At 41.6% G+C, this 27,605-nt stretch overlaps 1 protein-coding gene across 3 annotated transcripts; it reads right to left on the reverse strand.

Moving 5' to 3' along the window:
• Positions 1 to 242: 242 nt before the first annotated feature.
• On the reverse strand, positions 243 to 27,257 carry ahdc1 (AT hook, DNA binding motif, containing 1). Of its 3 annotated transcripts, XM_017454455.3 has the most exons (6): positions 26,779 to 27,257; positions 25,308 to 25,412; positions 21,332 to 21,415; positions 8,349 to 8,383; positions 3,758 to 8,237; positions 243 to 3,574 (listed from the first exon to the last, which is right to left on the reverse strand). In XM_017454455.3, exon 5 carries the CDS (start codon positions 8,016 to 8,018, stop codon positions 3,786 to 3,788), a length of 4,233 nt encoding a protein of 1,410 aa, XP_017309944.1. In that variant the 5' UTR covers positions 8,019 to 8,237; positions 8,349 to 8,383; positions 21,332 to 21,415; positions 25,308 to 25,412; positions 26,779 to 27,257; the 3' UTR covers positions 243 to 3,574; positions 3,758 to 3,785. The 3 variants fall into 3 exon arrangements, with proteins under 3 accessions (XP_017309944.1, XP_017309947.1, XP_053531271.1); XM_017454458.3 differs by lacking the exon at positions 25,308 to 25,412; XM_053675296.1 differs by lacking the exons at positions 25,308 to 25,412; positions 26,779 to 27,257 and adding an exon at positions 25,221 to 25,307.
• Between the last annotated feature and the right edge of the window lie 348 nt (positions 27,258 to 27,605).

Genomic DNA, 27,605 nt, shown 5'->3' on the forward strand with positions numbered 1-27,605 from the left:
CGAATATTAGTGGAGGGCACTGTATGTCAGTATTTTCACTTCTTATAGTCACAATTTTTTCAAAGGTTTTGTTGCATATTTTAGTATTAAATACAACTGACAGGCAAGCTCATCTTTAGATACTGTAAATGAAATGTTCTATCATAGCAGCTAAAAGATAAAAAAAAATACTTTCAAATTTTAAATATTTGTGTATACATTAATCTTGATACTGCTATAAAATCTCTGCTACAACGTAGCAGTAGACTTTTTTTCATTAAAAAAAACAAACAAACTGTATTTAGTGATGTGGTAGAAATGAGAGTTTGCTCTCATTGCTGAAATACAAAAATATTGACAGTCTAAACAATTTGATTGCAACCACAGTAGGGGATTTTTCTTAAACAAAGTTTAGGAAACAATAAGATTTAAAACTTTTCTCATAGCAAAAATCAGGGCCAAGGTGTATTTTATAACCTGTAACAGTTTTTCCTTCACTTTGACACAGAACCAGTCATCAGCACATACCCACAAGCCATAAAGCTATTTCAAGTGTGAAAAAACATCCTCTAAAATGTTCTCAATTGACCACTTTAAAAGAAATTTGGCACTTCGTTCCTCATTATGTGCAAGGTCCACTTACTGGTCAATCCAACTCTACCTTTTAAATATGTTGGTTAAGGTGGTTAAACTCAGTCAAGCACAGAAAATGGCAGTAACCCACAAGCATTCCACCTGTAAGTAAAACTGATAGCAGATGGTTAAACATACATGAATAATAGAATATATTAACTTCAGATTTGATGCAGTTCATAATAGCAATTATTTATTCAGGTGTTCTAGGTTAGTGCTGGTAATTGACAAAATTTATGTTTAAAGACTGGGTTTTGATTGTACTTTCCTTTGAAATATGTAGACTGTGCAAATTCTCATATTTTCCTTTCCACTGTTTATGTTGTTACCTCAAAATGGCTATTTAGAACATTTGTACGGTAGCCTGGAATGATTCATTCATTCACCTTCAGTAACCACTTTATTCATGATCTGGGTTGCGGTGAATCCAGAGCCTATCCTGTGTGTAAGGTAAGCTTAGATGGGACACCAGCCAATCCACTCACCTGTATGTTTTTGAACAGTGGGAGGAAACCAGTGAACACAGGGGAAACCCACTCAAACACGGGGAGAACCTGCAAAACTCTCCAGAGGCAGTAACTTGAGCTCAGGATCGAACCAAGGACCTTGGAACTATCAAGCAGCAATGCTGCCCACTGTACCGCTGTGCTGGTCACCAAAGTGCATTAACCAGCCAAAAACACCACAATCAAAACAGTAAATCAGAAAACACAATCAAAACACAACAGCAAAGCCATAAACACTAAAAACTTTTCTAAACTAATCTGGGTTATTCAGAAAGCATGAATCCTTACAATAGTAAGTATCCACGATTTAACACTTTTTTTTTAGGCTAACTAGATATACGATGGGCGCACGGTGGTTTAGTGGTTAGCACGTTTGCCTCACACCTCCAGGGTTGAGATTTCCACCGCAGCCCTGTGTGTGCGGAGTTTGCATGTTCTCCCCGTGACTCGGGGGTTTCCTCCAGGTACACCGGTTTCCTCCCCCAGTCCAAAGACATGCATGGTAGTCTGATTGGCATGTCCAGTGTTCGTAGTGTATGAATGGGTGTGTGATTGTGCTCTGTGATGGATTGGCACCCCATTCATGGTGTATCCCACCCTGTGTCCCATGCCCTCTGGAATAGGTTCCAGGTTCCCAACGATGCAGTAAGGATAAGCAGTACAGAAAATGGATGGATGGATAGACAAAAGATTAAAGTGAATTTCTTTTTCTTTGTGATAGCTAGTCATACACTGTGTCCAATCAGCAACAAGTTCAGTAAGGACCTGTTCATTTTGATGTTTCTGAATTTGCTGTTATGATTTGGGTTTTGCTGTTGCATTTTCTAATTTGCTGTTTTGGTTTTGTTTTGTTAATGTGTTTTGTACTTATGGGACACCATACCCATTGTCTCCCCTACTACCAACCGTATTACAGCCCTATTACAATCCCATTGCCTTAAAAATAATAGATTGCTTAATGATGTGATTAAATTTTATAGATGAAACTGTAATCGTATATTTTTGTAATTTTTTTTATCTTTATATATGGTGTGAGAATGTGCAACATTCTCACACCACTCTACACCACTCCACAGAGCAGAGGCAGGACTGAGTTACGCAATGATAAGAACAGAATGTGTATTTAAATATTCCCACCTTAGATACAGTATATGGAACAGACAGATACAGTATTTCATCACAAAAAAATCACTGTACGACACAGCAGACCACAAGAAATAGAACAGTGGAGAGAGAAAAAAGGAGGGGGAGCAGTATGAGTAGGAGAATAGGCATTGTCCACACCCTGAGTTCCAGACCTCCATGCTCAGAAAGACTGGCCTCTCAGCACCTTTGCCAGAGCAGCATCTTTGGGGTCAGTGCATGAGTGTCTGTCCTCCTGACAGAAAATTACAAAAATACAGAGACAAGAACTGGGTGTTGGGCAGGGTATGACCATGCTGCAGGCCGTGATCAAGAACAGAGAAAGAAGGCATTTGATTCATTTGACAAACCCTATTGGACCAGACCATACCCTTGCTTAAAATGATTGCAGTAACTATTTGCACAGGATCAAGTGGAACAATTTAAAGTCACTTATAAATTGACATCACGTCTCACATGGCATACCAGAAATTCTGTAACATTCTCATTGTAATTTGGTAATAAATTTACAGCCTTTGCAAAACTTTCTCCCCTTCTGTAATTGCTATACTTCAGTTATTTATGTCATTGCATTGTTATTTCTGGTGCTGAGTTGGTTGGTGTGACTTATGTACAGATGCTGGTATTTTGGAGCAGACAGCACATAAGGTGGGATAAGGGGGATAAAGTCTGTGTAGGGAGCAGGGTCACCATCATAAACCCTGCAAAGGTGGTAGATTCTGGGGAGTAAGTAATTGATCTCTATTGACATGGCCAGAGATGATGTTAAGACTAGAAGAGACAGATAGACACATAAAGAGAATCAGAGCAGAGGAAAAAACAGAGAGATCAGTGTGAAGTCCAGAAACTTTTTGTATGATCTCTCATGTCAGATTGAACAATCGTCGCAGGCATAGCTGGGTTTCTGTTTAAATGAGTAATATTTGCATTCTGAGGATTTTTGCAGTTCAGCGGAGGAGTTCTTCTAGTTGATATTAGCAGTATGTCCGTCCATCCAGAAAAAAACCTCCACCCAAGCTTCACAACTGGTCTTGTGCATGTAGGAGCATCTATCTGTGTACGTGCTGTTTCAGTTTTTCAGTGTGTGTGAGTGTGTGTGCGTGTGTGTGTGCATGTGTGTGTGTGTGTGTGTGTGCATGCGTGTGTATTGTGTGTGCGTCTGTGTGTGTGTGTGTATCTTGATTGTCACTGCTGAAGAAATCATCTTTTAGTCCACAGTTCCAAATCTCCTTAATCCTATCTAACAAGTTTCTTCTGTAACATCACATTCTTATAAAATATTAGAAATATGAAAATGGTGTAGTCCAAATCATCTGTTGAAAGGAAAGAGACAATGTATGAACAAAGGTGGAAAGGGTACAAATTGACCATGATTTATGGCCTTGACCATGCATCACAACAGCAACAATTGTTTAGAAACTATTTCTGAGTGATATTTAATGATATTTACAGATGCAATGTTAATGTACTTGATTGTTTGAGAACTAATCTCTCACCTTTATTGGGATGGTGCAATAATGCTAACTACAGGCTGGTGACAGTGAAGCCTTCATCACTGGGTTGATCCAACAGTTGGCAGAGAACCCCCCCTCGGGAACTTTGGGACACATAACGGTGCCCTACGGGTGCATAGCTGTCCATATTACCATGATAACCCAGCTCCTCATGCTGCGGAGAAGAGTCTCGACTACCACCCACACAAGAAGAGGACATAGTATGTCCTCTGAGTAAAGGTGTAGTATAAGGAGAATGGGATGGTGCTCTCATCCCAGGGCTAATTAGAGACATGTCCCGTTTGTGTGAGGGCATAGTGATGGCAGTGGAGCGCAGCTCCTCATAGCTCTGGGGACTATGAGCAACACTTCCACCTTGTCCATACCAGCAAGGAGAGCTACTGTAACTGGGTGAGTCATACTGTGGAAATTGGTCCTTTGGCACACAGTGTGGACTCATGGCTGAGCTACACTGTGGCGGAAGGCGAGGACTAGGGGATAGTGTAGGGCTGAATGTCCTGGTAGAATGTCCATATGTCTGTGGAGGGGGTGTAGGTTTAGAGAGTTGCTTTAGGACATCGGACTGAGTTGACAGGCTGGGAGAAAGAGAGGCAGAATCTGAGGGGTAAATATGGCCAAATCTTTCATCAGAAGATGGAGTAGAGGTGTGGGCAGAGTAGGGAGAGGGGTATTCACAGAGCTCAGGGGCATGGCTTAGTGGTGAAAGGCTACTGCTATCGCCACTATAATAATCTAACGTTTCCTGGTATAGTCCCCCTGATGAATTCATCTGCCCTGCTGCTGAGGGGGCTGCAGGCTTTTGAAGTTTGGACTTTGGTGGTAAAGATCGCTCTCTTTGGCAAGGAGAAAAGCCTCCCCTGCCCCTACTCCCCCTAGGCTGTCGGCCTGCAGAAGCACTACGCTTTGGTCCACCTCCCTGCACAGGAGGACTTGCAGGTGATCCAGGGGGCATATGGCCTGTTTCCTTCTCACTCTGTGCCTCAGACCGTTTCTTTCGTCCTCTGCCTGGTTTTGTCCCGCCTTGAAACAAGACATTCTGACTCCAGTTATATGACGGGCCTGCAGAATTTTCATTCCAATCTAACATCAGCTTCTCCAGGCTTGACAGGCTTGACTGCCCTTCAGACACTGGTGCATCCCTAGGGCAGAACATCCCTCCCATGCTTCCTAACCCTGTGTGGGAGGAATCAGAGGAGGATTCAGAAAATGTGTCAGGGCAGGGACGTTGCTTTGCCTTTTGGGGTGTGTAATTTGAAATGTCTAGGATGTCTTTGGACTCAGAACTTGTTCCGCTGACTCCATAATCAGAGTAGCCATGAAACTGGTGAGCACCAAATCCATCACCACCCCAGGTAGATCCCCCTTGCCTGTAACCCCATGGAGCTGAGCACTGGTATTGTCTGGAACCTTCGGGAGGAGACGAGGATGAGGACAACGAGCTGGTCTTTGATATTGACATGTAACTTCCACTTGGGGATGATGGACCAGTAGACTCATTCTGCTGCATGGGGACGTGGGTAGGCCCAGTATATGCACTATAATGTCGCTTGGCAGAGGCTTGATAACTTGAATAATTAATGTGGCGTTGTGTTGAAGAGGCAGGGGAGGTTTTAGTGCCATAGGCAAAGCTGCAGTCACTTGATCTGTGCTGCTGCTGAGTCACAGGGCAAGCACCTGCTCCTTGAGGCACATTTCCACTATAAGTGGAGGGATATTGGGAAAAACAGCCAGAAGAAGGACGTGGAGAACTGGGTGACCGAGAGAGGGAAAGAGCAGGAGATTTGGGGAAAGAAGTGGTTGGAGATGTTTGGGATACACTGTATAAATATGGGGTCCTAGTTGCAGAATTGCTATGAGATTGGGCTGAGGAAAGGGAGCCCCCCTCCCCAGTACATGCGGCTACTTTGGGGCTTCTTTTAGGGAAAGCAGGAGACCAACAATGGGCTGCACCCGGACTGCTGCCCTCATATCCTGGAGTGATTTTACGAGCATCTTGGTGTCCTGTAGGGCTGGACATGGAGATGTCCAACAAATCCGAGGAGTCATCTGAATCAAGTAAAGAACGAAAGTATCCTGCAAACATTCCCTGACATTCCTCTGCACTGCCAGCTCCTCTCATTCCAGGGCTATGGTACACTCCCCCTTTGCCAGTATCAGAGGATGGAAAGCTTGCACGAGGTGAACATGAGCCCTGGTAACTACCTGGATCTGGATCACACTTCTCTCCCCACCCATTATTTCCATTTTGCCAGTCTTGATCCATGAGTCCCTGACCGCCTTTTAATATTCCATTCTTTCGTGAACGCCGCTTTCTAATCTTTTCCCCACTCACCAGGCTACCTTGCTCGCTCAATGTTGCCCTCTTCATTCCACCACTAAGCCCTTTCCCCCTTTTTCGCGGAGTTCCTGGTTCAGACACAGGAACTTTGCGCTTTTTGCCAATTGTCTCAAAGAAATCACTGAACGACCTCTTAAAAGCCTCTGAGCACCCTGTCATACCCCCTCCCCTCCCTCCCATACAGCCTGCACGACCACCCCGCCTACGGAAGCCTGTGAGGCGATGCAGTAATGTGGACAGATTTGGGTTTTCTGGAGATGTGTGGAAGGTCTCAGGTTCGGTTGGAGTCCAACAGCGTGGTGGGGAGCAGCGGCCAGTACTGGGAGGTTGCCGGTTTAAGAAGGCCATTTTAGAGAGAACATCTGCATATTCTACTTTAACATCATTCGTGTCATTAACATACGAGGGGAGAGGGGAAGGTAACTTTACTCGCCGACGCCTCCTGGGTTTCTTGGGCTCTGCAGCACTTGCAGCCCCAGCTCTAGTCTCACGCATGTCAGGCTGTCCTGGTAAAGCCTGTTTAGGGGGCCGCCCTCTTCGCCGTTTCAAGATGACTGGTAGTTCTCCTGGAGGAAACATCACCATTACACTCTTCCCATTGTTTTTCATCCGGAGAAGTGCAGTGGGTTCCCTTGAAATATGTGCACCCATTTCTACACCAGATCCCCCTTCTGCTGGTTCTCCTGCAGTACACCCTTCCCCATGTGACCCCACTGCCACAGGCTCTAAAGAGGAGATCTTATAGCTTTTCTGTCGTCGACTAAGATGCACAGGGATTCTTGCAATTTTTACCACTATCTTTCTCACACCTAAAAACCGGCCTCGTTGTTTAGCTCTCTGTGAATTCTGAATCACAGTGCTGCCTTCACTTGCTGCCTTCCTGAATGGTATTCCTACATTATGATTTGGCACCATACGAATTGAATTAGTTGGAGCTGGTGAAACCTCAATGGATGAAGCAGCCACAGCCACTTCTAGAGGACACTCTTCTCTTGGTCTAATCTCTTCTCCTCTCCAGATGTTCCTATCCTCCTCTGCCTCTTTTTGTTCTATTTCCCTTTTCATTACATTATCCTCTGCAGCTCTGCGTAAACGAGATGACTTGCGAAGGTGGCAGGGGAAACGTGGCCGACCAGAACTCCTCAGGGTATACTTCCTCTCAGCCTCCATAGGGGTGTTGACAGGATTGAAGCTTGAACTAGAACTATGACCTAGTTCAGGGTTAGGACATATTAAGGTATTAGAGGGTTTCTCTCTATCTACCTTACTTGTTGAAGCAGGGCTGGGTTGAAGGGCTGAGTAGTTTTGTGAGAGTTGGCTGGTATGCAGTGGATGGGCTGGATGGACAAGGGAAGTGTATGTTTCAGTCTTTGGAGTTATAGACAGATCCTCTGGGACAAGAGAGGTATCCTCTTCCACAGTTGAAGATCTGACCATCTCTGTATGTGTATGTTTGTGTATCATTACATCTCTCTCAGTGTGCACATGGGTATCCATTTGAATGTGCATTTGAGATTGCAGACGTGTGTTGGAGTGTTCTGCATGAGTGCTCTGTTGTTGGGAAAGTGGTTGTTGGTGTATGTGCATCTGTGGGTGTGTGTGTGACTGAATGTGAATTTGTTCATGCATGTGCGTTTGCTCCACATGGTCCATCTGTCTGCGCCTCCTTGCTCTGCGCTGAAACTGGTCATCATGATTACGTAGACCATTAGCAAGTGAAGGAGGTGAAAACAATCTATAGTGCAGTGAAGCAGCTGGGTCAGAAGCACTTGCTCCTGCTGACGTGACTCCAGGCCCAATATCTCCCATCCAGGAGCCTTCAGCTTCACTGCAGTCCTCCTCACCCAGGGCTTCACAAACCAAACGCACACTTCCAGATCGCAGACGGCCTGACAGTCGACTCATTGCCTCTTAAACAGACCAATTGCACTAGTACACATATACAATATAGTCAGTAAATATCTGCCTTTGTTTTGTTAATGTGCAGTGGCTGACTCAAAGGCGAGTCCCCCTCTCTCTCAACTTGCAGTTCCTTGCTCAGCAAATCTGAGTGCAAGATTGTCAGTAAACAAGGTCTTCAGATTTCAGAAGTAAAGATCTTGAAAATTATCTGGCAATGTTTATCTGTGGAGTGAAAGAAATAGTATAAACAGTATATAAACCATATATACATAGAGTAAATACCAATAAAAACATTTGATGACATGCTTTAATGAAAATTATTATTGTTCTTACCATTTGCGTTGCTATGGTCATATTTTGTGTTATCCCTGTGGACAAAAGGACAACTGTTACCATAGTGATACACTTAGAGAATCATTGTAACCCTGGCAATAGAATATGAGGGGAGTGGTAACCATGGTTACAGTTTCCTATCCAGTGCAGTTGCTCAAGAAAACAGTTTTTACCATAGCAATACAGCTTGATAATTCATAATTATATTATATTAAATCATTTTCTTAAGTTACATATTTATGTAACAAATCATACACAGTATAGTTAGACGGTTAAGTTTTCAACTAAAATTGAAATAATATTCCACTGAAAGAATTATTAAACCTGGTAATTAACTGGATCACATGACTGGGACATCCTTGCTTTACACACACACACACACACACACACACACACACACACACACAAGGCTCCTTGGCCAATGCAGAACAAAAGTTAAACAATGAAGTGTAAAGACTGATCAACAGGGGGCAGCAGAGGGATGAGAGGAGTGGTATCAGGAGAGCTGGAGCGTTCCTCTGCTCAGACAAGGCAGCATGGAAGCCAGTGCTTGTATGTATGGATGAAAAAGGCCAGAGAGTCAGAAGATCTTGACATACTTTCTCAGTTGCAACAACCAGTGACAGACAAAAAAAGCATGCCTACGTATTAATCATAAGCATTTGTGTTTATTTTATTTTGTTTATTTTACCATTTTTACATAAATTTTGCCCTATATGGCTATTTTATGCTTGCTGCATTTGTGTGTAAAGAGAGAAAAAAAAATGTCAATGTCAAAAATGTCAACTCAAGTTATGAACCATATTAAGCCACACATCATGTTTGTGATATAAAAAAATATATCAAGGCTATCTGGGATTTTACCTGCAGAGACAGAAGAACTGTAGCAAGAAGAACCCTGGAACAACCTACCAGCCCAATTCCTTAGAGACTACATGACAATGTACCTAATAGAATTTAAGCCATTTTACAAGCAAATGCAAAGTCTATATTACTGTTGTATTATTTATCAATATATTAAATATTTCACTACTTAGAAACTTTCAATTCCATTGGTTTTAAAGGCATTTTTCTTTACAAAATTTCTTTTAATGAGCCTAAAACTTTTGCACAATATTGTATATTTTTTATAAAACAAAAATTGCTAAGTCTGTAATGACAAACAGACATCTACAGTTGCAAAGCCCATAGCATGCACACTCTCACTCCCACTCTCTTCCTTTCTTTTTCTCACACACACACACACAAGCTCTTATACACACACATTTCCATCCATCACTGTTGCTTTTGCACATGGTTCTTATTACTAACTGGCGAGGAGAGGGGAAGCAGGGAGAGAGGAGTAAAGGAGTGGAGCAGAAACATGTGCTGTGGTGCTCTGGGCCGAACAAACCCTGCCATGCCTATGTGCTTAAAGATGCACTGGCAGACAGACAAACAGACTGAGGGAAAGCAGAAACAGAGAAGCAAACTATCTACCAACACGGAAAGACTATTTAACCAAAGAGTATTTAACTATATTCTTTTGGGAACAGACTGCAGTAAGACTATGAGACTCCATAATATAGAACAAGTAAAGGTATTCTCTAGAGATGAGAACCAAGATGAGATCATGCATGGGCTACTTAGACTGCATGAGTGTACTCTTCTCAACTAGAAGACTCAAAGAGCCTACAGCTCTTAGATCTGCAACATACATCACCGTGCTCTCTCTCTCTCTCTCTCTCTCTCTCTCTCTCTCTCTCTCTCTTGTGTTTTCTCTCTCTTTAATTAATGCCATTAATTAATTAAGCATCAGTCTAACTGAAGGCAGGAATGAGTACAACTGCAGATCACCACTTTAATTATAGTCACGCACACATACCTCTCTCTCTCTCTCACACACACACACACACACATGTTTCATCCCATAGCCTTTGAAAGATAGTGTGTCTAGAGCTTCTCCTCCCCTTTTTACTCTGTTTTGGCCGCACTACACATTTCCCTGCCAGTGTACGCTAGTGAGCTGGAATAACTCAAAAACAAAGTGTGTGTCCTTCTGTGTGTGCATCATTGACTTAAGGACAGAGGAATTTGAGGTGGTTGCCTGCCAGTAACTCAATTAATAATTTTACATGTTCACCATTTCCACCACCACTGTCAAGTTCAAGCTTTTCTCCACTTACTGCTGTTCTTTTCCCATTCTTAGCTATTATTCTCTCGTTTTTTGAAAACCCTTTTTCCCCTCTGCTATCTTATCCTCTCCTCTCATTTTCTTCAGAATCTGCCACAATGCCCTATGGGTAACAAAAAAACATCTGCTGACTGTAAGCCTATAACAATACTTACCTGTCACAACTCTGTCCAGTCTGCTTGTGTTCAAAGCTGCCCTAAGCCATAAGCACCAAATATTTGAAAATTTTTTACAATCACTTTGGCACTAATTTCAAAACCTTGATGTCATTTTTCAAAACTCTACACACAAAACTTACAGTCAATGATCAAAGTGCATATTTTTCAAAACTCGAACACTTTTTCCAGTTGCTTGGATACATAAACCTTAGATAATTTGTTTATTGATCTAAAATCACCTGTTCAAAATGACACAACATAACATCAAATAATTACCATTTCAAAATGCAATTCACACATTACATCTGAGATCACTGTCTATTTATTTCATTACAGTGATCTAACTATCAGTTAATACTGCTCAAAACGATAAGTAAGTGTTGCATTACTCTTCATGCATAGTTTTATGGAAACTGACAAATAATATTCCATGATTAGATCATGAAAGTTTCCAGATAATGAGATCCATTGACACCAATTACCATGGAACATGAACCAATTGGACTACATTATCTATGGATGTAATATTTCATCATCAGTCTTTATCAGACACTCTTTCTATGGTCCAATGTACCACTTTTCCAGACCATGTTTTCAGATTTGACATTACAGACAGGCAAAATTCTGACTGAACAATAAGAGCGGGCTCTGGTCAATTTGGTTTGGGCCAGAACTGATATTCACTTTACAGACATTCGGCGGCACATCTTGGACAATGACGACATGTTCAACAATATGGAAGCCATAAGTTTTCTCACAATAGCACATATGCTGAAAAGGCACCAGGTGTCTCTAAAATAGCCATAATGTGTGCCTTTTGAAAGAAATGCAGACATAGTGAAGCAACTGAGGACTGAGTTTGTTCAGGTATGTTCAATTTCTAGATGCCTGCTGTGAAAAATTCCCCCACAATTCTACATCACTGTAATTCATAATTGTCTTCCAACATTCCTAAACGTTCCAAAATGTCTTTTTAGAGGGTGAAGGAGCTGGATGCTGACAAAAGCCATCAGAAATTCATTGTTTTGGATGAGGTAGGCTTCAACCTGGTCAAGATGAGGAGATGTCGGAATTTCTTTGGTCAGCGGGCAACCATCCAAGTATCTGGTCAATGTGTGGCCAACATCACCATGTGTGGGGCTATATTGGAAGATAGTGTGGTGAGACACAGAGCTACTCTTGGATCAAATAATGCAGCTCTCCTTGTAACATTCCTTGATGAGCTAAATCAGGTCTGTAGAGCTGATGGCGTGACCTGGTGTAATTTCATTGCGTGAGTTAAGGTCAGGTTCCACCGTGCTCAAATGGTGCAAGCATGGCTACAGGCCCATCCACAATTTACCACCTTGTACTTACCCCCATACTCTCCTTTCCTTAATTATTCCACATGGAGGTGCAAGGTATAGTGCAAGGTATCTTTAAAGACATGAATGCACAAGGCAATATTTTGAACACTGGACAGCCTGTTACAAGTGATGACTGTTTTGAGTTTTGTGTCTAGCGTTTTGAACAATGACATCAAGGTTCTGAAAAGAGTGCCAAAGTTATTGTAAAAATAAATAAATAAATAAATAAATAAACCTGTAACAAAAGTCAAGACTGGCCAATAACTGCATCAGGTCGAATTTTAACTGTAATGTTTTAAGAGTCCTCTTAATGTGATTATACAGCTCATCCCAAAAGGCTCCATACATAGGGGACTATATTAACTATGTTAATTTCCCTTTTGGGAAACTTTTGGGACATCCTGTAGAATACTTAAGTGCTCATAGATTCTTTTGTAAACACTGTATTCGTAAACGTACAGAAGCGATCAGCCCACATCTGCAATGCAGCAAGAAAAGCTTGTGAAGAAGTGTTTAACGACTTGAAAATTGTTAATGGAAACCTTGAAATATGACTAATGTTCTGATGATGGACCAAAACATTGTCTTAAAAGCACTGAGAATCACATACAAAAATGCACACCATTGTACAACCCACATGTCCCCATCTCCAGCTTTCATTCTTAGAATCTATTCTCACTCAAAACCTGCAATATTCTTTTCTTGTAATGTTTGGTCTTTGTGTCATTCAAGTCTGCAGATTTCACACTGCACACGTTCACACTGGCCAAAAAGCCCTGTTGCACAGGATGTAGCTTATTACAAATCCCAAATATACTCAGCAAAAAAAGAAATGTCCTCCCACATTCAGCTGCTTGGGGGGGTTCGATGGGTGTGGGGGGTTTGGGGCAATATCAAAAGTAACAGTCTGTATCTGGTGACCTCCAGCACCTTTAAGTACTACAGTGCATCTCATCCTCATGGACTGCATCAGATTGGTCAGTTCTTGCTGTGAGATGTTACTCCACCCTTTCACCATGGCATTTGCAGGTTCTCTATCATGTCTGGGGGGACACATGTTTACATGAAATTTTCAACTGCAAGGACGATCAGCTGTCCTTCCTGTCTCACTGTAGCACTGTCTCAGGCATCTTACATTACAGTCTTTGCAGTTTATTACTCTGGACCCATCTGCAGTCCTCATGCCTCCCTGCATCAGGACTAAGGCATGTTCACGCAGGAGAGCAGGAACCCTAGGCAGCTTTCTTCTGGTGTTTTTCAGAGTCAGTAGAAACGTCTCTTTACTGTCCTATGTTATTGCAGCTGTGACCCTAATTGCCCACCGCCTGTAAACTGTTAGTGTCTTAAGGACTATTCCACAGGTGCATGTGCAATAATTCTTTATGGTTCATTGAACAAGCATGAAAAACATCGTTTAAACCCTTTCTGATAAAAATCTATAAAGTTTATTTGGATTTTACAAAATTATCTTTGAAATACAGTCTCCTGAAGAAGGCACGTTTCTTTTTTGCTGAGTATATAATGGTTTAATGGAGTTTATTATTCAATCACTTAAGTGTTTTTTCAACTTCAAACAAAATAGAGTTATCAATTTTCTGACTACTGCCCAATACCCGATACTGACATGCTTTTAGTAACCATGTAGACAGTTTGCCATCTGAGCAAGTTGAAGGGAAATAACAGAAGTATGATGTTGGTGAGCTTTAACGCACGTTTACCTGCATAGCTATGTTGTGCATAGCATAATATTCATTCATGGTAAAATATGTCATTGGACCAGAATGATGTCAAATCTGATATAATGCCAATCCAGGTTTATTCGGTATCAGATTCCTTATTGTTGCTGCACTGTGCAAATGTTTTGAATCAGTCACAATTGTTCACAAATAATCCCTCAGGATATTTTTCAAGAAATTGTACTCGGTCTTGTCCAAGTTGTCTTTGTGTTCCAGTTAACCCCTTCCTGATAAATTATAGTTGAATTCCTGTGTAAAAGTGTGCGGATGAAAGGGGCTGTAGAGCCTGATACTCTGAAGTAGTGATGGTGGTTCTGGAGTATGTGTGTAATTACACAAGTGTATGTGTAGGTGTTTGCACAATGTGAAAGAGCATGGTTCTTTGTGTGTGTGTGTGTGTGTGTGTGTGTGTGTGTGTGTGTGTGTGTGTGTGTGTGTGTGTGTATGTGCACATGTATATATGTGCATATGTGTGTAATCGTGTGTGTTTACACAAGTGCGTGTGTTTCAGTGGGTGTGTTAGGGAAAAGCACTCACTCAGTTCAAATGAGAGTGCAGTTGTTGCTAAGATACAGGCAGCAGCCCTGACAGTGTGTGAGGGCAAGTGATGGGGGGTGTGGGGGGGGTGTGCAAGACATACAGAAAGAGAGAGAGGGCAAAAAGAAGGATGCAGAATGGATAGTGAGGTGGGAGAGAAAAAAGGGGGAAGGAGAAAGGGAAACGCAGAGAGAGGTAGAAGTGGGTCATATGGTCCACAGAGACATTTGGTGACACTCTGCAGAAGAAACACAGCTGTCATCACACACACACACAGACACATCTATGAACACATGAACACACACTTCGTCTGCCCTGTGTCTCCTCTCCAGGTTTCACTTCTTCTACTCAGCATTCCCTCATCGTTCTCTGGTGTTCCACTTCTCCCTTTCCCTGTCTCGCTGCTTGTCTCTCTCTTTCACTCACACTCACCCACTCTCACTCCCTCTTCCCACCTCTCCATGGCCCCTACTCCTCCCCACCACCCCACTCCCCCAAGCCAACTATCGCTCTCACCCTCCCTCACTTTCTTCCTCTCTTCCTCTCTCATCCCCAGCTGCAGGAAATTCCTAATAATCTTCATCATCAGAGCCTGTCTTCAACACCAGTTCCTGCCAAAACACACGCGCTCACACACACACACACACACACACACACACACACACACACACACACACACTTTTACTACATCTTGCTTTCTGTTTCTCTCTTTGCAGCAATATTACTTCTGTGAGAGTGTACATGTAATGGTTATTTTAAGAATTGCAGAGACCCTCCAATCCACCCTTCACTCCTCCATGGGTCATGTGACTACCGCACCAGCTGGAAAGAAACATCCAACAGCAGGCAGAGAGAGAGAGAGAGATAGAGAGAGAGAGAGAGAGAGAGCAAGATAGCGAGAGAGTTACCGATCTTGTTTTCTCTCACTCTTACTATGCATTTCTTTCTTAATGTAAATCTCATAGAGAATATAAAGGCTGCGCAATTATTTGTTATATTTTAATCACAATCACAATTTAAGGCTTCCCAAATTAATGAAACTTTATTGACTGCAATATAGGTGAACTTATTGAAAGTTAAATAATTGGCTAATGTTACACAAAGTCCATTTAGACACTGATATAGACTTATTTACATTTGACTTAAATGTCTGTTTGGTTACATACTGTATAAATAATCATCTTTATTTATCTGAGTCTAATTTTATTTAGATTTTTGTGACTATGCTGCAATTTATCCATGTGTAGGAATGTATGCTGTACATTCTGGGGGAACCCTTAAACGTTCAATGTGGAATCCTATAACAAAGCATTTCCTTTTTAGAACCATTTTATCCATCCAAAAATACCTTGAGGAAACCTTTTCTAGGAATATGCAAAGCGAAGGCTGTTTTTTTTTTTATTATTGTTTTAAAGTATTAAACTGATAAAGTAGTGGAATTAAACAAATGTAGTCCTACATTAATGAAAAAATCAGGATGGTCTCCAAAACATGCAAATTCAAAACACTTTGCATGACTCCAATGATTTGCAAACCTTCAAGTAAAGGTTAGGGCAGGCTTTAACAATTTTATCTTTACCTACACTACATCACTCTTGTTAGTCAGAAATCAGACATATTGCTTATCATTTCACAATGGACTAATAATGATACATTATATTAAGCAACATAACCGTGGTGATCATTTTAGTCGCTATCATGTAGATCTTCTGTCCATTCTTTCTCATCTTCACTCCCTCATATCTTTAAACCCCTCAACTTCCACTGCATCTTCTCTTATAACCCCTTTCAACCTATTCTCATCCTTTCACATTTCACAATTTAAAGTCCTTTAAAGCTGTCTCTACCCGTTCTGTGTCTCATTCATGGCAGCACGCTCACCCACTGCCTCTCTCCCTTGTACACACTGTGCTGGAAAACACACAGACACGTGCGTGCACACATATTGAGCGAGACCTTGAGGCTAGCGTTTTGGAGAGGGGCCTCTCCACTGCAGCCCTGACTTCCTGACATGACCACTGTGCACACACACTCACACACACACACACACACACACATACGCATACACACACAGCCTGAACCCAGAGCACCCCCGTTCCACTGTTGCCGTGGGAGACACTGCTGCAGAGCCCGTTGCCAAGGAGAAGGGCTGCTGGCTGCCTGTTTAAACAACAATGGCTGCCTTGTGCGCATTCCATCTCAGGAGCACACACCGAGGTAAGAGCGGCTCTCATGCTCTCACGCCTGCGCACACCCAAACATGTTCATGAGTCGTCTTTCACTCAGTCCGGGATGAAAACTCTGCAGTGGCTCTTCTTTAAACATCACCGTCACTCGCTCCATCCTTTCTCCTCTCTTTTTCACTCTTTCCTTTGTCGGAATCTCAGGACAGTAGTTTCTAGGGAACCAATTCATCTTTCTGATGCACAGTTTTGTGTTTTTCCGTCATGGTGACCGCACACGTCCACTCTTACCTACACTCGATCCTTTCTGTAGATTCTCTTCACTGTCTTTCTTTCTTATCTCCCCTAAGTGCCCCTCCCCTTCCCCCACTATCTTCTTCTGCAATGTATCTCACTCACTCACTCATTCACTCACTCCCTCATACACACACACACACACACAAACATGCACACACCAGCACACTCTCTCTCTCACCGCTCAGAGTTAAGCTTTCTGTCTCTCTATCACTCTCTTTCTGGCAAAGGAAGTGTGTGTTCCCCAGGGGGAGCTGGGCTCATTAACTTCCAGCAGACAGAGAGAGCGTGGACGAGAGAGAGAGAGAGAGACAGAGAGACAGAGTGAGAGAGAGAGCCAAGGGAGAAATACAGTGTAGTGAGAGACTAAAAGAGAAAGATAGAGGAACTAGAGGACGGTGGATGGGGGAGGGCAATAGAGTCCGCAAGAGAGACTAAAGGTAGGATAAAGACAGGAGATGGGAGAAAAAGTAGAGTGAGATGGATCGACAGAACAAAAAAGCAACGGTAAGAAAAAGAGCAACAGACAAAAAGAGAGAGAGAGAGAGAAGAGCAGAATTCATAACCCTCTTCACCTCAACCTCATCCTTTAACAGTCACTTACACTCAAATAATAATAGCAATAACAAATAAACAGATGATGTGCTTTGAGCTTGGCTTGTGGCATGCACACACACACACATAAAGAGAAAGAGAGAGAGAGCGAGAGAGAGAGAGAGAGAGAGAGAGATGGAAGAAGTCATGATTGCAGTTGGAAGATCCCATTTGACTTACAGATTTTGGATGATAGACTGTTTTTGATAGTAGGACAAGCAACTGTAGGCTTACATATAAAAAAATACTAGAAGATATGGGGGATAGTGTGTGTGTGTGTGTGTGTGTGTGTGTGTGTGTGTGTGTGTGTGTGTGTGTGTCTGGATTTTCCAGCAGCAGTGCAGTATAACATGGTCTGGTTACTAATCCAAATAAAGAACTATCGATACTGTGTTCGTTTTGTATCACATAACGGTCCTCATGGAAGTACAAGTTGTTCTCTGGAGGCTGTGAGGTGATGACATCATATCCCAGGCAATGCTACCTAACAACAGCAGAAACAATTAAGGAGCTTCAAGGACTGATTTATCTTTTCTGCTTGTGAAAGGCATAAAGCAGCTGCTCAAATGCAACTTTTCAGGTTATCCATCAACTTTCCAGGTTATCGATTATACTTGATGGGATTGTAATCAGAAGAAGACCCTACAGTCTGGCTGGAGACTCTAGGTAGATACTGTATCCTACACCACAAACCACATAAAAGTATGCCACTCTATTAAGTAATAGTCTGAAATATGTACTGTACTAAATTGTGCAATAACATTGTAACATGCGATCTAGTGTGTTTTTAGAAAAATGGCTCCTCAAAGGTCTTGGATGGTTAACGAATCTAGATTTCTGCAGAGTTTTTTTTACTTAAAGGCTTATCTGACTCATTATGAATCCTTTAAGGTGCTAGATAGAAAAGTATATGTCCAAAACTAGGTTGGCCCCTGACCATCACACCCATCTGGGGCCTTCTCCTAACTGCTGACACAAAAATTGGAAGCATAATTATACAGAATGTCTTTGTATGCTGTAGCTTTACAATTTCCTTTCACTGGAACTAAGAGACCCAAACTTGTTCCAGCATGACCATGCCCCTGTACATAAAGTGAGTGCCATGAAGACATGATTTGCCAAAGTTAGATTGGAAGAACTTGAGTGTCCTGCAGCGAGCCCTGACCTCAACCCCACTGAACCTTTGGGATGAACTGAACACTGCCTGTACCCCAGGCCTCCTCACCCAACATCAGTGCGCCAATATGTGCAAATGCAGCACATTGTTCATCTTTCTCATGTTTTTAATTTGATATTTATAGTCTAAATGTTTGGCATGGCTCCAAGGAAAGAATGTAAAATAGGAATTGTACTTATAAAAGTGCAGCATGCTTTTATGTGCGTACAGCCAAAAAAAGTATATTAAGTATAACTTGTAATAAACATAGTGACCCATAATAAAACCATGGTAGTATTATTGTTCTGAGTTTAATAACCATGGCAACCATTAAATACCAGAGTAAATCCTTGATTAACCCTAGTGTATCATGGCAACACCGCGACAATATCACTGCAGAGGAATCCATAAAATAATGCAGGTCAAGACTTGTTTTAATATGTTTCATGGCATATCAGTAAAGTTATTTACACTATAACTACGTTACTACATATCTTTATTTTGCCTGAGACTTTCAGAAAAAAAAGATTATAACTACAACCTATAACTACATATCTACTGATTTTTCTAATGTTCTTCCTATGCTCACAGGGTTTCCTCCCATGGTCCAAAAACATGCTACGCTAAATTGACCCTAGGTGGGTATTAATGTGTGTGAATGTATGTGTGCATGGTGTCCCGCAATGGATTGGCATTCCATTCAGGGTGAATTCTCTCACCTTGCGCACAATGCCACAGGGATAAGCTTCGTCTCCAACATGACCATGACCAAGATTAAGCGGTTACTGAAGATGAATGAATATTATTTTGAGTAGATTTAACAATTGTCGAAGAAGTTTAGCTTACACAAGAAACCAATAAAAAATGTTTTGCTCCCATTTACTTTGAAATGAGTGACTCATCTTGTGCTCATTACCTGGGACACATCAGTTCTACTATTACAACCACTTGCTTCTTCTTTTACTATATTTTGTGCAGATGTGAAATGGCATGATGCGTTGGTTTAATTAACCACGTTTACCTTGTGGATTCTTGACGGCTTGTTGCATTTAGCTGCTTAAGTAACACTACTAACTATTGACTAAGCCTACTGAAACTTTCTCCCTAAAAAATACAGATTGCACAGACTCTCGTGCTGTTTGGGGGGGAAAAAATGATATATTTTGTTCTCATTGCAAATCCAATAACATTTTGGATTCCTTCATTTGTTTTTGGAAGTGAATATTGGTCTTTTATATAAATACATTTGAATTTTTTTTTGTAAAATGATAGTTAATAATAACAGACATTTCATAACATTTATAAACATTTTATAGCATATTACTAAGACATGGGTGACAGACAAACTGCGTATAACACCTGTGTAACTCCTGGGCACACATAAAACAATCACTATGTACACAAACATGAGTGTATCATGAAATATTTATGAATGTGATGAAGAGAGTTAGACTGATACCACTGATGTATGTTCAGTGAACAACAGCCAAGAATGTGAATCCTGGATCTTATGACACACTCGGTTTTACGTGAGTGTCCCCTAGTGTCTATGGTCCACTTAAAAAAAAGTGTCTGTGCCTGTAATGTTTCAACTCTGAGTATATTAATGTTCAGTGAGTAAATCTGAGCAGATAAGCATGACAGAAAAGAACAGAAAAAATAGAACAGAAAAAAACCCAGATCTGTCCAAAGCCACTAAAAAGCACTGAGGCAAGCAATTCAGCTACACATGGATTAGAGAAATACAGGCATCATCTTCCTACTGGAGATGGAGATGTCTCAGTCTCCTCTACTGGCAACTGCCTTTCACATCTCTCACTTTTTTATATGTCATCCTTCTGATATTGTCTCCTCCACTCTTCTCTCTTCTCTTCTCTTCCCCATTCTTCTCCTGTTCTCCAGTTTTGTGTGTTATTAGTTGCACTTTCAGTTTGCACTATGTCTCACTTTGTAGGTTTAGACATGACAACCTAGGCACTTTACATGCCAGGGTTTTGGCGTCTAGTTTTTGCAGCTCATAGAACTCTTTATTTCAGCTCCACCTCAAGCTTTCTGCAGTCATCCACATTGATTATGCACCTCAAAATGTTATAAGAGTGAGATGTTTCAGTCAAAAATCTTCACGTTGTTATTGTGTAATCAGTTTAGCTTGTGATTTGTAAATGTAGCGTTAAAACTGTTATTCATAAACACCGCATTTACCATTTTGAAGATGGAACTCTTAAAATATGAATACTAAAATTCATTAAAAAAAATAAATTACAAACACTGCTGATTTTATGAATCTGAATGTTACAATCTAAATGTGATATCCCCCCCCCCCTTCTCAAATACATTTACATTACAATACAATACATTATACAGAAACGTTTTTAGCACTGTATCCCTATGTATCACTATGACTTTTTTTTCTGCTTCTATAATTTCACAAATTACACCATAAAATCTCAATGAATGAATGGTCGAGCAACTGAGTCAGACTGAATGAGTCACCCTGAAACGAAGTGCGAATTGTATTAGCAAAAGTTGGATCTCCTGTTTGCCAAAAGACTGTGAGGATGACGTGGTTATGGGGGAGGAGGAACTGTGGGCCGAAGGCTACTTCTCTTTTTGCTCGGAGGAGAGTGGAGCTAATATTTGAAAATGAAGCATGCAGGTATCTGCACAGGCTGCTTAGCATGTCATGCGCTGACATATTTCATTACATCCAGAGGGAGGAATATATTTCTCACAACACACACACATACTTCCCACTCAAAATGTGTGCTAACATATGCAGCATAACAAAAAAAAACCTCACACTTACCTTTTTCTAGATTCTCTCAACTGATTCTCTTCTCACTCACAAATCGCATGTTTCCATGGCAATGCTACCCTGCCAGTTTGTTACCTGAGAGAGAGAGAGAGACAGACAGACAGAGAGAGAGAGAGAGAGAGAGAGAGAGAGAGAGAGAGAGAGAGAGACAGAGAGACAGAGAGAGAGGCTAAGCAAAGTCAAGGTTGACATCACCAGCACAAAACATATAGATTGATGCCATAAAACTCCTTAATATATCCTGCTGTTTTGTACACCTCAGTACTTTGCATACTTCTTACATACACTCACCTGTGTTGTCTTTATGCAACACTCCAGTGAGCATAAAACATTTAATAAAGCCTGTGTTCCTGTGTTCTCACTCAGGTTTCTGTCAAAGAAATATAACATCTTGGCAGGCTGCATAGTTAACATATGAAAAATATACAACAATAATTCTAAACCAACACAGTACACCGTTGACTTAGACACTAAGTCGGAAAATGTTGGTCTGTGACAGTACATCCATTTATGGACACATTAAAAACAGACCTAAAAACAGGTCATAATTAAATCTTCTTAACTAGACATCTGTTTTAAAGCATCTAGTTTTTGCATATGAGTGCTATAGGCTTTAAGGAATTAAACATTTTAGCCAGAAAATATAGCAAGGAATTGCTGAACAAATATCCAATTGGAGTTTCTTTCATCTAGGCAATGGCTGGTAATATATTATGTTGTGTTAGCCTACTGTAGAGTTCAAGCTTCTGAATGAGCAAATTGACAGTTTTTTTTAAACATCCTTTTTCTATCGTGGTGAAAATAATGGTGTTTTCTTTGTCTGACTTTCTAACATTAACACAATTGCAAAATCATCTTCAGAAGTTCAGCTTACACTTTTTTTTTAATGTATAACATAATATTATGGCTCCTATATGGGCAAAATAATGATGGACAGTGAATAAATTATGGATGATGGACACCCTTGATCACAGAATTATGTGTTTTTTCCATCCTTTAAATGAATAATACACTTCTGTACTGGTGTGCAAAGTGGTGATACAGTGGGTAGCATTGCCGCCTCACGGCTCCAGAATTCCCAGCTTAATCCTGAGCCCAGTTTACTATCTATGCAATGTTTCTATGCATGTTCTTCCCATGTCTACATGGGTTTCCTCTCTCTGGGTTCTTTGGTTTCCTCCCAGCTATCAAAAACATGGCAGTAGGTGGCTTGGCTTTCATAAATTGCTCCAAGGTGTGAATTAATGTGTGTAGGTGCACTGTGCCCTGTGATCAACTGGTGTCCCATCCAGGGTGTATTCCAACCTCATGCCCTGGGTGCTCCTGGGATTGGGTCTGGATCCACCATAAGTGGATGTTCTGATGTGCAAAGCCTTTTAGTCAGGATAAATGAGTTCTATTATTGTTTTCATGGGACTGCATCATGCACCGTATGGTAACAAATCTACAATCCCACATCTAGTCATTATTTTGACTGTTAAATAACCCATCATATAATTAAGAATGTGTGCTGGATGGGGACATAGTAGGAGCTAGTGTAGAAATACCGCAACACATTGATTAGTCAAACACAATCATCACAGAGTCCACTGTGAGAACTCTGACCACTAGGTTTGCATCTCAAACTGCATACTACCACATTAAATAGCATGCCAAAATAGTGTATCACAATTTCTTATACAATATATTAGCACACGCCTTTATCAATAGAATGCAGTTGGAAAACCTTCCAACTTGTTTGAGTTGTATTTCTATTGGACTTTAGGCTTGAAATCTTGAGTAGTGTCTGCAACCATTTTCAGTGAGTACAATAGAAAACCAAGATAGTTGTAAGTTGGCTGTCTTACATCACTTCACATAAAACCAAATATCAAACTTTAAAGCTTAATACTTTTGTTTTGTTAGAGATTTTCTGTCCACCTCTTTTATATACATTTTTAAAAAAAAATAAAAAATAAAAAAACCCTGAATGAAACAGGCAGGAATTCTGGAGGAAAAAAGCCACCTAGTTATCACAAAAACTAGGTTGGTCTATGATGGAAGACAATATGCAAATTAGAGTGTTGAAAATGTATGCTTTAAATGATAATGTAGCTGATACATCACTGTTCTGATACATTGGAACAATTCTGAGCAGGAAAAATAATTTCTAAAAATGTATAGAAATGTAACAGAATAGAAATATTAATAGAATTTTTTCTTGTCATTAAAAAATTTTTCAGAGCAACATTGCTTTACACATTTTCCAATGAGCAAGCTTATATTTCAACTTCTCCATGCTGTACTGTACTGTACTGTAGCTGCTAAAGATACACAAAGATGCAGCTATACATCTCTCCATTGTGGTGCTGCTTGTTTGGCACTCTATTTATTACATACAGGGGCCAACACCAGCCATGCACTTTGAGTACTGTACTTTCTTCTCCCTGATCATATTACCTCCTTGTCAGGATTTCTGCATAACAGATTCATTCACATTTTCTTTTGCTGCTTAAATTGGCAGAACTTTTGAACAGAAGCCCAGCTGCAGATGTCACCACCCCACAACGTCCAAAGACATAAGGCTTTTTCAGTTGCTCCTCTGGGAGAACCCTGAAAGGCTCTATGTAGAATCCTACAACAGAATGTTTCCAAATCCAAAAGGGTTCCAAGTAGAACCTTTTTAGGATGCTTAAGAATCCTTAAATATCCAGGAAACCCCTAAAAAATAATTTAAGAACTCTAAGAATGTATGTTTTGTATTTGGATTATTCCACAGTGCTCTGTTTCAATGTCTGGTGTTAAAGGGCTGTTTGTCAGAATTTGTGGTCACAGCACCAATTATCCTAAGTCTGGTGAAGGCATGTGAATCCTCTATTTAAAAAGAGAGAGAGAGAGAGTGAGAGAGAGACTTTGCATGCTCTTTGTAAGATGTTACATATACTACTTCATCAATATATTTCAGCATAACAAAACATATGAAAACTTCCAGATTATTTCGATGCAACGTGTCAATAAGTTCAATTGCCTCATTTACACATTTCTGAGCTACCGCAGCTGATAAACACAAAGACCCACCTTACCACCTTACAGCATTACCAGGTAGCAACACGTCAGAGTAGATTAAGCTTAAACATGATCTCTGTATATTTGATGTATACAAAGGATCTGGTATTTTAGCAACATTTATATGCATGACCTGCAATCTGTTGCACTATCGTGTGTACATGTACACACAGATGTGTATGCGTCTTCTGACTCACAAAGCTCCCCCCTAAATAAGTTGGTTCAGTCTCTCATTAGAGTTGGCTCAGTGTATAGAGGATGCAGAACACTCGGATATACAGAACCCCTAGACACATACACAGACTCTCACTTTCCCTCATCCATACCTCCCTCCCACAAACCCTGGCTCAGTGTCCTGCAGACAAAATTACACACACACACACACACACACACACACAAACACACACACACAGAGTGATGTAGATCAAGTCAGCTTTGCTGCATGCCCCAAATCCCATTACACCCACCCAACCTCCCTCTCACTCTCACACATACATATACAGAGGCACACATGCACATGTACACGCACACACACCCACACCACACGCTCTCCTAAGACAGGGTCAAAGGTGATAGCTCTCCTAAAACCAGCTCTGTCGGCCAGGCAGGGAGACAGATGGAGAGAGAGGAAGAGAAACAGAGGCGATGAGTGAGGGAGGGAGCGATATAAAGAGAGAGAGACAGTGAGAGAGACAGAGAGAGATAGAGAGAGAGAGAGAGAGAGAGAGAGAGAGAGAATAAAGAGAAGAGCAAAAAGAGTCAGAGAAGCAGGAAAGGGAGTGTAGTCTCATGGAATGTGTGAGATAGATTATGTATTAATTGTCATAGAGCTTACATCTGTAGCATCTTGAGTCATTCTGAAGCATGTAGGGCTATGGCACTGTATGTAAGATGGCAGAGACATGACTGTTTTGACAGTTACCACCAAGGTCATGCTGGATCTCTCCTCTCTGCCAATCAGAAGTCTCCAGCTGGTATGGCCTTCTACATTTTCTTTAATAAAGGTCGTCATGGTGACCAGAGCTGTCTGATGGACATGCACGCACACACACACACACACACACACACACACACACACACACACACACACAATGCATACCCTTAAAAGCATGTAATGAAATACAGTACCCTCCAAATTGGCTGCCATTTCCGTGTGAAACTAGACCATGGTGCAAATATTTGTATCTATCATGCACTACTAAACAAATAAATATCTATCATGCACTACTAAACAAATAAACAAAAAAAAACTCCCTGAGGTCTCCATGTGAATTTTTTTTTCCCAGATCATTTTTGTGATCAGGAATTCACACGTGTCTCAGTGTCTGAAACGTGCGCATACACTTTCCACTGTACAGTCTAGTACAGTGTCAAGGTATGTCCAGAACAGCACACTAGCACACTACAATATACAGCATGTCAAAACAGTATGCCACTGAAGCAGCTGTGCCAATAAAAAAATGCCGCGGCCCCTGACAGTTTAATCCACTGAGCTCCCGGGCCCAGACTCATCAGAATCCATTTGGGCCCCCTGTGTCCTCAGCCTTCGCCCACCTTTAAGCTACCCCTGTCTACACCTGTAAGAAGCTAACTACTGTGACACTATTCAGTATGTTAGAATGCAGATCTGAATGTTTTTCATGTGAAGCAGTGGTCAAAATCTGCTGGGGCAAATTGAAAATAAAAGAAAAGGAATCAGACGACTGTGAACTTTAATTGGCATCTGCGGATGTACTGCATAGCCAGAGAGAAAGAGCGAGAGAGAGAAAGAGCTAGAGAGAGAGAGAGTCTGTGTGTGTGTGTGTGAGAGAGAGAGAGAGAGAGAGAGAGAGAGAGAGAGAGAGAGAGAGATGCGGCGGGGGGCAAAATTAGCTAGACTAATCAAGAGAACCATAGGCGGGCTTGCGAGCGGGCGGGCGTGTGAGTCTGCTATAACGTCTCACCGTAATCACAACCAAAACAGCACCAGACGCACGCGCCGCCGTCACTCAACACCAAATGATAGATTTTGAACAGCGCTTAGGAATTGTTGCTCCGCAATCACTCATGTCTCAAAACGTATCTAACAATTGGTATTTATCTCCAAATGCGCTTGCAGGATCATAGTACACTCCTGCAGAAATGGCCCTTAAAACGCAACATAATCATTTACCTATGATAGACGTGAGGCTACAGGAATCCACAATGTGAATGACTAGGCTGAGGAGCGGGGCGGAATGGATGAAGCGCTCTCTCCCTGAGCTGAGCGCGTGTGCGCAACTGACCTATGAATGGCAGCGATGAGGTTAATGGAAATTCAACAGAAAACACAAACCCTCTCCAAATTCCGAGCGGCTCGGGGCAAGACTGGGTTATGCAAATGTGGACTGTGCAGGCAGACGCCGAGCACTCACCGGAAGGCGAACGCACTTCACGCTCCGCGCTGCTGCAGCGGCGCCGCTGAGCTCCTCACGCGCGCACCGACACCAATCACACCGATCAACGCCAAAACACCGGGACACACAGCCGCTTCAGCCTCACAGGTGCCCGCGCGCACAACGCGCTCCACAGTCTGACCGCTTTCGGGCATCTCCCACTCGGCTGTCTGCCGTCTTGCGACGCTGAACCAAGCTGTTCTCTGTCAACATCTGGTGAAAGGGGGGGAAAAAACTCTACATTGGAAAAAAAAAAAATTATACCATTTTTTTACGCGTCTGTTCTCGTTGCTACACTTGAATGAAAACGCGTAAATGTCAAAACGTGTGAAATCGTGCGCTGCAGTTTGACGCCGATGCGCCCGGGGATGGAGACGCGAGTCAGATAGCAGTGAGCGCGTTCCTGCGCCGTTTCTCTTCCCTCTGCAAACCCACTGACTCCACGCTACCTCGCCAGCGCGAAGTGCAAACGTGCCTAACAGCAGCTTCTGGGTTTCCGTAGATTCTTACAGCTAGATGTTCCCTGCCGGGGCACTCTGGGTATTGAAGTCTTTACTTTGTGTTTGCGTCTTTGTAGCCATGTGTAGCTAAAGCAAGAAAAGTGGCTATGATTCCAATACCCTCGAGCAAAAGGGGGCCCAAGGGGACTCTAAGGAACGAAAACTGTCTAAAGAGGAGTTATTAACCATTCACATGGCTCACAAATTGTAATGCATGCTTGTCATTAACATTAGCATTAACACGCTTAACATTGTTAGGTTTATGTTTGACGAATGCAGTATTATATAATTAAGGAGAAATACAAT

The sequence above is a fragment of the Ictalurus punctatus genome, chromosome 24, assembly GCF_001660625.3.
Source record: "Ictalurus punctatus breed USDA103 chromosome 24, Coco_2.0, whole genome shotgun sequence".
Taxonomy (NCBI): Eukaryota; Metazoa; Chordata; class Actinopteri; order Siluriformes; family Ictaluridae; genus Ictalurus; species Ictalurus punctatus.